This window comes from Crassostrea angulata, chromosome 7 (assembly GCF_025612915.1).
Source record: "Crassostrea angulata isolate pt1a10 chromosome 7, ASM2561291v2, whole genome shotgun sequence".
NCBI classification, from domain to species: domain Eukaryota; kingdom Metazoa; phylum Mollusca; class Bivalvia; order Ostreida; family Ostreidae; genus Magallana; species Magallana angulata.
Genome location: NC_069117.1, coordinates 51,696,176 through 51,706,688, shown reverse-complemented (window position 1 = coordinate 51,706,688; position 10,513 = coordinate 51,696,176). Strand labels below are relative to the sequence as shown.

Genomic DNA, 10,513 nt, shown 5'->3' with positions numbered 1-10,513 from the left:
ATATTCCAAGTATTGAACATACCTACAGGTTACAAATCAATAATTCGTTAAATATATATTGTTTTAAATGATTTAAAAAAAACCCATCAGATTTGTTGATACTTTGATTTTTTAGTAGCCTGTCCGACCGCGTATGGGCATTTTACACGCCTTATCCACCCATCTTCAAAAAACAATCGATAATGGTACATGTATTGTTTTTGACAATATCGGATGGTAACCGTCCAGATGCACGGACTTTTTCATGGTTAGTGAGCACCTGTTGTTTATTGAAGAATTTGTACGCACAAGTTTTACGGGCCAATACTGTTTGGAATAAGAACTGTAAAGGATTTTGTAAAACTTTTTTTGTTTAGAAATTTACCCCTATGTCATGCCACGACTCAACGAAAACCAACGTAATCGTGCTGTTGGGATGCTGCAAGCTGGAATGCCACAAAATACTATAGAAAGACACTTTGGAGTTCATCGGAACACCATCCAGTCATTATGGAGACGTTTTCAACAATCTGGCAACACCCAGGATCGACCGCGCTCTGGGCGACCTCGTGTGACGTCACGTCAACAGGACAACAACATTAGACTTGTGCATCTGAGAATTCGTTTCCAGACAGCAAGTTTGACTGCTGCCCGTAGCATTCCAGGGCTTCGACCAATTAGTCCAAGAATTGTGCGTAATCGTCTGCGCAAAAAAAAACAACATCAGACCAAGACGTCCAGCGGTGCGCCCAGTACTGCTCAACGTCATCGTATCGCCAGACTAGCGTGGTGAACACGACATCTGCGATTCAGAATACAGGACTGGGCCAATATTCTGTTCACTGATGAATCCAGATTTTATTTGGATAGCAGTGACGGGCGTTGTAGGGTGTATCGTCGCGTTGGGGAGGTTACCAGGACGCTTGTGTTGTGCAACGTCGACAATTTGGTGGAGGTAGCGTTATGGTGTGGTGTGGAATATCAGCACGTGGAAGGACCCATCTACAAATTGTCAATGGAAATCTCACCGGCGTACGCTATCGAGATGAAATTATTCAGCGTCATGTGATACCCTTCATACAGAGACATCAAAATCACATCACTCTGCAGCAAGACAACGCAAGGCCACACGTTGCATGCACGTGTAGTCAGGGACTTGTTTGTTCAACAGAATGTCGATGTCTTGCCTTGGCCAGCTGTTTCCCCCGATTTGTCGCCGATCGAGCACGTCTGGGATGAAATGGAAAGACGTTTACGCCGTTTACCAAATCAGCCAGTGACATTGGCTGATTTAGGCCAGGCTTTAACCAACATCTGGAGCATTTCTGAACACTTTAGTGGCATCAATGAGGCGTCGCTGTCAAGCATGCATGAACGCAAATGTTGGTCACACGCGTTATTAATTTTGTTAATTCAATTTCAAATAACAGTGACTTTCGAGTGTGCAGAAATTGACGTTATTCGACGTTGACATTAATGTGTTATGTTGTTACGAATACATGTGTTAACAGTATTACAAAAAATAAAATTTGTTCATTGTAATTTTTAAATGTTTTTTCATATATTAAATAATGCACAGTTTCTTTTTTCCGATAGTACATTTTATTTACCTGTATATTCTTAATGTATATTTACAGAATTTTACAGGCCGTACTATAGTACACACGTGCATCTGCTCTTATTGCACTGACCATTAATCAGAAGAGTTAATAATCAACTTACTATGCACTCCTCCCACAAACACGAAAGTGGACAAAAAAACCACAAAAAATTAAAAAAAAAAAACCAAACAAACAAACGAAGGTGCTGCCTTTCACACAATACCATCAGATATATAATGGAGGAAGATCTCCCATAGGCTTGCGTTATATGCTTAAACGTTATTTTATTTTATTTATTTTATTTACTTGTGTTTTTTTAATGTATTTATTTAAAATGTAAATATTTCAACGTTGAATATATCAAAGCCTAAAGCCAAACACCGTGTTTAATTTTTAAGGACAGAAGTATTTGTGGTTTTTCTATCAAGCTTCATAATTTCTATTAACACTTTCCAGTGTCTTTGTCTGCGATAACACTACGCATCAATTTTGTAATGTATGGTCCAATACTTTTCATCAATGAATATTTAAAAATTTAATCGTAAAGTTGCTGAAAATTATATAAATATAAGTAATAAAGAATTATTCTTTGAATATTATGATGTGAACAAATACGGTCAATTCGGAAGTTATCCAATCTATTATACAGCCCTTCGGGCTTTATTGGATTTGATCATGCTAGACCGTATTTGATCACCTCATAATACTCAAAGGTAAGATAAAACAGTTGAAACCATCTTTCCTACACCAAGCTGCTTCAATGCTTTTGGTGATTGAACGTACTCCAAGCATCCCCCCCACTATGAAACCACCGTAATAAAGAGGAACATTTTCTTTTGAGCACTTACAAACAAAATAAAGACTCAAATGCTAATGCAAGGTAAATTATTTCATTTCAAACTATTGACACACAGATTATATCTTTTTATTGATAAATCATGTCTTGAAAGAAGTTATACATGTATTTTATTCTATACCAAAATCAAAAACCATAAAACGCTAAATCGGTTAATATAATAATCGGTTAATCTGACAATTTTTGTCTGACAAATTGACTATCAGATTAAGCGTAACCCAATGTAATGCTTTGTACACAATAACGTATTTTATGCGAGTCCTAGCTGGGCTGCTTTCAGCAGCGTAGCAGCTAGTCTAGCCGCTAGGTTGTAGATATCTAAGTCAATGAATCTAGTTACTAGATCTCTGCACAAATTCATTTCTGCCAGCAAGCTTAAAGATCTTTGTGAAGGCCACGATCGGTTTTTTTTTTATCATACTAGTGTCTCATATATTCATTGACAAGAGTTCCGAGCCATCTACATACAATACAAAACAAATGAAAACAATTTATTCAATGATTTAATGATATGAAAACAATCATTATTTTAAACAATTTTATACTATGTGCATACCAGTTTCATTGGAAGATTTTTGCAAATGCAAGACAGTTAGAATAACTGACAAAAGACAACAGTCAGAGTATTTCTAGGGTATTCCATCTTTTTCACTGACATGGATTTCATGAAAATCATTTGACATGTCCTCATTTTTTTCTTTTGACTTTGAATTTATTTTCAAGGCTAAAAGAGCAATGTTTGTACATAACTTTCATTTGATTTCTCATAAATTCTTTACTTTAGTTGATCTAGCACTTTCAAATATAGATCTTCAATACAAAATAAAGGTTGGTCCCAACCAGGCTTGGGGCGAATTACATTGTAAAGTAATGCATTACATTACCATTACTTCATGAATTTGGGCATTAAATTACCATTACCATTACTTGATTTTCTTGAAGTAATGCATTACATTACCATTACATGAGTAAAGTAATGCATTACCATTACCATTACTTTGTTTTAAAAAAGTAAAGCTAATAAAGAGTTTTTGCAAATGTTTCAAATATAAAACACTCTTTAACATATCTACAGCTTCATGCTCAGTATCAGGTTCAAATTCAATGACTATACAAGAGTCATTCTTTATTTGCTCAATATATAATCATCTTGTGGCATTATGAACAACATATTACATAAGTAAAATGATATCTATAGACATTTGGCATGATACAGTGTAGGATACGAAATAGAGACACAGAATTACATGCATAACAAAAAACAATTTATGGAATAATGTTGCGGTTATCAAAAGCTAAATAGAGATATTTCCCCAGATTACACAAATCTTTATAATTTTGGGACTCCCAACATCTTCTTTCCTTAATATCTCGAAAATAGTAACAAAATTTGACCAGTTATTGGTTATACCAAGAAAAGCTTGGGACCAGGCCATTATCTTTTGTATTTTCCTGACCATAAACTCCATGAACAAAATTCTTGTTTTACTGGTTAAAAACAAAATTGGTCTTAAAAATATTATTTCACGAGGAATTGGATGGAAAACCCATTACTTTTACAATCAATGTGATCTTTGTAAATGTAATTAACTTACATTTCTAAAACTTAAGATAACAAGAGGCCCATGGGCCACATCGCTCACCTGAGGAACAATAGGTATGATAAAATCAGCTCAATGGAGTCATAATACAAACTATCTGGACAATGTACAATAATTCATGTAAATCCTGTATAAATAAAATCCATTTTCCCCTGATATTCTTATGTTTATAATCATTAGTCCCTTTTCTAACAGGATGATTTTATAGTCATATCATATGTTGAGTATTGCAGTTCTAGAAAAGCTCCCTAACAATAGTTTATATATGGGATATAAACGTACATCAAACTCTGAACCTTCTCGTGAGGCCAAAGAATTGTCCTGGGGCCAAAGTCTTAACAATTATAAAGAATCATCTGGCTGATTAGTTTCTGAGAAGATTTTTAAAGATTTACCCTATATATTCCTTTGTTAAACTTTGACCCCCCCCCCTCCCCATTGTGGTCCCACCCTACCCCTGGGGATCATTATTTTCACAACTTTGAATCTAAGCTACCTGAGGATGCTTTCACACAAGTTTCAGCTTTCCTGGCTGATTCGTTTCTGAGAAGAAGATTTTTTAAAGAATAACTCTGTTTATTCCAATGTAAAACATCGACCTCCCATTGTGGCCCAAACCTACCCCCAGGGATCATGATTTTCACAAATTTGAATCTACACTACCTGAGGATGCTTCCACACAAGTTTTAGCTTTCCTGGCTAATTAGTTTCTGAGAAGAAGATTTTTAAAGATTTACTGTATATAATCATATGTTAAACTTCGATCCCCCATTATGGCCCCAACCTATTCCCAGGGGTCATGATTTTCACAACTTTGAATCTACACTACCTGAGGATGCTTCCACACAAGTTTCAGCTTTGCCGGCGAATTAGTTTCTGAGAAGAAGATTTTTAAAGATTTACTGTATATATTCCTATGTTAAACTTCGATCCCCCATTGTGGCCCCACCCCACCCCCGGGGGTCATGATTTTCACAACTTTGAATTTACACTACCTGAGGATGCATCCACACAAGTGTCAGCTTTCCTGGCTGATTAGTTTCTGAGAAGAAGATTTTTAAAGATTTACTTTTTATATTCATGTTAAACTTCGACCCTCCATTGTGGCCCCACCCTACCCCCAGGGGTCATGATTTTCACATCTTTGAATCTACACTACCTGAAGATGATTCCACACAAGTTTCAGCTTTCCTGGCCGATTAGTTTCTGAGAAGAAGATTTCTAAAGATTTACTCTGACGTCGCGCACGATACTGGTGTTACTTAACGTTACGCTTATAACGTCAAACGACGCACAAACGTAACGTCGCATTTTAAAGAAATTCAACTTCTTAATAACCGTGAATTTTGAAACTAAAATAAATACAAATGTATTCATATCTCCTGTATCTCCAGATTTGCACTGCAAGCAAGTTATGAATTAATGCACAAACATTGCCAGTAATATGGTAGCAAATGTACTTAAAATAAGATCACAATATGCACGCCTGTAACTCAGGCAATATTTAAGAAATATAAGTAATAACTTTAAAAAGTGTATATCTTCATTTAAATAACTCAATCATAGTTTATGAAACAAAAAAAATTGGCAGATTGGAATGTGATTTCCTTTTAGAAAATTTCAAGCTGCATGGTATAAACTATAAATTTGATCAGCGAATTCAAAACATTCCACATTCGATATTGCACTTTTATCCCAGACAATACAGCTAAATGCACAGATACATGTATTTGGATAATATAATTATACAATCATGAAAAATTATATTCTGGTGTATTATTCTATTTACTAGGTTTTACAATCTTTGAAGTTTATGTATTCGATCATGTACAATTCATTTTTAAGACATGATAATGTCGTTTATTGCATGCAATATGTTTAAATGGACACATTCGTCCAAAACAATATTGGCCCGAGCATCTATTTCTGAACAGATATAAACTACTGCACTGGCTGGCACTACGGCTCTTCTCCTGGGTATAAGTTTGTATGACAGAAGATTCTTGTTATCAATATTGTCGTAATAAAGTCCTGTGATGACCTTAATACCAGCTGGAAGAGTTGAGCCCCAAGCGTCAGTGCTTTCGCTGTTTAATGTTTGAATTGCTTCCTGAACTTTTAGCAAGAAATAGTCATGGTCTGGGTCATCCGCATATACGGCAATTACCTGTCCTTTGGATACCATTTCGGACAAGGGCACCTCTTCGTCATCTTCTTCAACATCGAATGTGTTGTTTGTATCCTTGACCATTTCATGGTGTTGAACTTGCCCAATTCTTTGAACATTTACACATTCGTGATATATTTGTAAACTGCATTTTTCACAAAAGCAGGACAGTTCGCGTATAATGATATGGGGAGACGAGTTATCAACGATGACTTGATGGACAGATCTGATGTTTGAAATTGGTTTGAAACTTAAATTGCCTTCTCTTGGGATGAAATCAAGAAAACGGAAAAGCCATCTCCGGCAAACAGATTTTGTCCGCGTCAAATTCGAAACAGCAAATTCATACAGATCCCGGGCATTTTGTATATGGGCTTGTCCACGCAAATCTGCCAGATCTGCCTGTCTTTTTAACAGTCCTCCTGCAGCATCTTGAGGTCATACATTATAAACACAATCATGTAATAATACAAAAATATAAAATTTTAATTGAAACAAAAATGCTCATATAGTAAATGCAAAATAAACTTCAATGCGACATTAATGAATTAAATAACGCACGTTTTACTTCTTTATCTTGTCAAAATGAAAGTAGTGATCAACAAGTGGCTTAATATTAATGTATAAAACAATTCTGTTTTCATAACAAAATGCTAATAGAATAGATAGGTAAAGTTAGCTACTAGTAGCTGGCTACTAGTAACTGGCTACGAGAAGTAAGAAAAGCTAGCTACTAGCAACTGGCTACGAGATTAAATAAAAGTTAGCTACTAGTAACTGGCTACTAGTAACTGGCTACGAGAAGTAAGAAAAGCTAGCTACTAGTAACTGGCTACGAGATTAAAGAAACTTGGCTTCTAGATACTTCTTACTGTCCATGGGAGAACACACACCAAGGATTTCTATTTTTGTTTTAAGATGTACATTGCACTATATCACTGTCAATTGTCAATATATCTCAAGTAGCTGTATATATAGACTGAAGATATATGCCTGACTTGCTAATATCAACATTCTGTCAAGTCATCCACATAATATTACGACACAATTACTCAGATATCTCTCTTTATGTAGTCAGCTACTTGTGCGTTTCGTTACAAATATCTTTATTTTTTGGCTGTTTTTTCAATATATCTCAAGTAGCTGTATATATAGATTGAAGATATATGCCAGACATGCTAATATCAACATTCTGTCAAGTCATCCACATAATATTACGACACAATTACTCAGATATCTCTCTTTATGTAGTCAGCTACTTGTGCATTTTGTTACAAATATCTTTATCTTTTTGCTGTTTTCTCTATATATCTAAAGTAGCTGTATATATAGATTGAAGATATATGCTAGTCTTGCTAATATCAACATTCTGTCAAGTCATCCACATAATTTGATCACACAATTACTCAGATATCTCTCTTTATGTAGTCAGCTACTTGTGCATTTCGTTATAAATATCTTCATTTTTGGCAGTTTTGTCAATATATCTCAAGTAGCTAAATATATAGATTGAAGATATATGCCAGACATGCTAATACCAACATTCCGTCAAGTCATCCACATAATATTACGACACAATTACTCAGATATCTCTCTTTATGTAGTCAGCTACTTGTGCATTTCGTTACAAATATCTTCATTTCTTGGCGGTTTTGTGAATATATCTCAAGTAGCTGAATATATAGATGTAAGATATATGTCAGACATGCTAATATCAACATTCTGTCAAGTCATCCACATAATATTACGACACAATTACTCAGATATCTCTCTTTATGTAGTCAGCTACTTGTGCATTTCGTTACAAATATCTTTATCTTTTTGCGGTTTTATCAATTTATCTCAAGTAGCTGAATATATAAATGTAAGATATATGCCAGAAACAATACATGCCCTTCTTTCCTTTCTTTTCCTTCTCTAAAGAAGTTGATGTCTGCAGTCAACCAAAATTTTCTTACATCTTTTATATTTGTGAATTGAACAATTAGATTTTGAAAGATTTTCAGCATGTGCGCAGCGCAAATGTGCAGAACAGTGCATTTTGATGACATATACTTGGATGACGTTATGCTGTTCCAACAATCTATTAAATAATTAACCAAACTGCAAGAATTAAGAGCCCGGCATGCAGCATTAATCATGGCAAAGCTAAAATCAGTCTCAATTTTTCTTGGGGCTCGATAAAGACTGCCTGTGGTAATTGCATGTCGTATGCGCAAAAGAAAATTGCTAATTGATGAGTTGTATGGTCATTTGTCAGCATCTCTGCAACTCGAATTCCTCCCCTGTGTCGCCTAGTTTGGAGAACAAGACAATACATGTAAAGTCGTTTTGGTTGGTCCATCGGTCTTTTCATAGATAAACCTGTTGCATCAAAGTACAAGTAGCAATCCTCTTGTCTGCAAGCGTCCCGAAGTATGTTTATTTGTTCGGCGCAAAAATTTATCACAAAAAATGGTTCAAAACCGATGAATTGAATATAGCCATTGACTGGTTTAGCAGCTATATCTATAATCTCTAATGTTCTTTTTACTGCATAAATTTCTCGAATAACACAGTCGCTTATTTTCTCGTACTGTTTTTTGTAACAAAATGCACAAGTAGCTGACTACATAAAAAGAGATATCTGAGTAATTGTGTGGTAATATTATGTGGATGACTTGACAGAATGTTGATATTAGCATGTCTGGCGTATATCTTACATTTATATATTCAGCTACTTGAGATAAATTGATAAAACCGCAAAAATATGAAGATATTTGTAACGAAATGCACAAGTAGCTGACTACATAAAGAGAGATATCTGAGTAATTGTGTGATCATATTATGTGGATGACTTGAAAGAATGTTGATATAAGCATGTCTGACATATATCTTCAATATATATATTCAGCTACTTGAGGTATATTGACAAAACCGCCAAAAAATAAAGATATTTGTAACGAAACGCACAAGTAGCTGACTACATAAATTGAGATATCTGAGTAATTGTGTCGCAATATTATGTGGATGACTTGACAGAATGTTGATATTAGCATGTCTGGCATATATCTTTAATCTATATATTCAGCTACTTGAGATATATTGACAAAACTGCCAAAAAAGAATGATATTTGTAACGAAATGCACAAGAAGCTGACTACATAAATTGAGATATCTGAGTAATTGTGTCGTAATATTATGTGGATGACTTGACAGAATGTTGATTTTAGCAAGACTGGCATATATCTTACATCTATATATTCAGCTACTTGAGATATATTGACAAAATTGCCAAAAATAAAGATATTTATAACGAAATGCACAAGTAGCTGACTACATCAAGAGAGATATCTGAGTAACTGTGTTGTAATATTATGTGGATGACTTGACAGAATGTTGATATTAGCATGTCTGGCATATATCTTTAATCTATATATTCAGCTACTTGAGATATATTGACAAAACTGCCAAAAAAGAATGATATTTGTAACGAAATGCACAAGTAGCTGACTACATAAAGAGAGATATCTGAGTAATTGTGTCGTAATATTATGTGGATGACTTGACAGAATGTTGATATTAGCATGTCTGGCATATATCTTCAATCTATATATACAGCTACTTGAGATATATTGACAAAACAGCCAAAAAATAAAGATATTTGTAACGAAACGCACAAGTAGCTGACTACATAAAGAGAGATATCTGAGTAATTGTGTGGTAATATTATGTGGATGACTCGGCAGAATGTTGATGTTAGCAAGTCAGGCATATATCTTTAATCTATATATACAGCTACTTGAGATATATTGACAATTGACAGTGATATAGTGCAATGTACATCTTAAGAACAAAAATAGAAATCCTTGGTATGTGTTCTCCCATGGACGGTAAGAAGTATCTAGAAGCCAAGTTTCTTTAATCTCGTAGCCAGTTACTAGTAGCTAGCTTTTCTTACTTCTCGTAGCCAGTTACTAGTAGCCAGTTCGATCTGATGGACACTGTATTTGTATCCTTAAGAAGAAAGTGTTCAGAAAATATACATGTAAATACCTTTAGCATGTGCAGTCTCAAAATAATTTCTGGTAAAATGTTTGAAACGGAAATCCCGACTGGACAATGTCACTGAGTAATCATTGAGCTTTGTCCATATTATAAGTGGAAAGTGTAAAAAATTATTTTCCCTTGATATTGTTATGTTGATTAATATAGGTAAGCGGTATTTTAGAAATGTGGTATTTTTGGCCACATGGTCATTGTTTCCATGGCAACAACCAAAAATAGACAAAAACACTAAAATACCAACAAATCATCAAATTTGTAAAAA

The 10,513-nt window shown here is 34.6% G+C and overlaps 2 protein-coding genes across 2 annotated transcripts in view; one reads left to right on the top strand and one right to left on the bottom strand.

Annotated features, from left to right (window-relative positions):
* Positions 1 to 10,513, top strand: part of LOC128156214 (FAD-dependent oxidoreductase domain-containing protein 1-like) — a 312,439-nt gene that overhangs the window by 29,029 nt on the left and 272,897 nt on the right. The window lies entirely within an intron of this gene.
* On the bottom strand, positions 5,622 to 10,443 carry LOC128191396 (uncharacterized). The gene is made up of 3 exons (XM_052863457.1): positions 10,436 to 10,443; positions 10,240 to 10,298; positions 5,622 to 6,644 (listed from the first exon to the last, which is right to left on the bottom strand). Exons 1-3 carry the CDS (start codon positions 10,441 to 10,443, stop codon positions 5,878 to 5,880), a joined length of 834 nt encoding a protein of 277 aa, XP_052719417.1. The 3' UTR covers positions 5,622 to 5,877.

Coding starts and splice junctions, on each gene's coding strand:
- LOC128191396 (XM_052863457.1), bottom strand. Junction 6,645..10,239: donor TGAGACTGCACATGCTAAAG/GTATTTACATGT, acceptor TTTATAATGTAT/GACCTCAAGATGCTGCAGGA.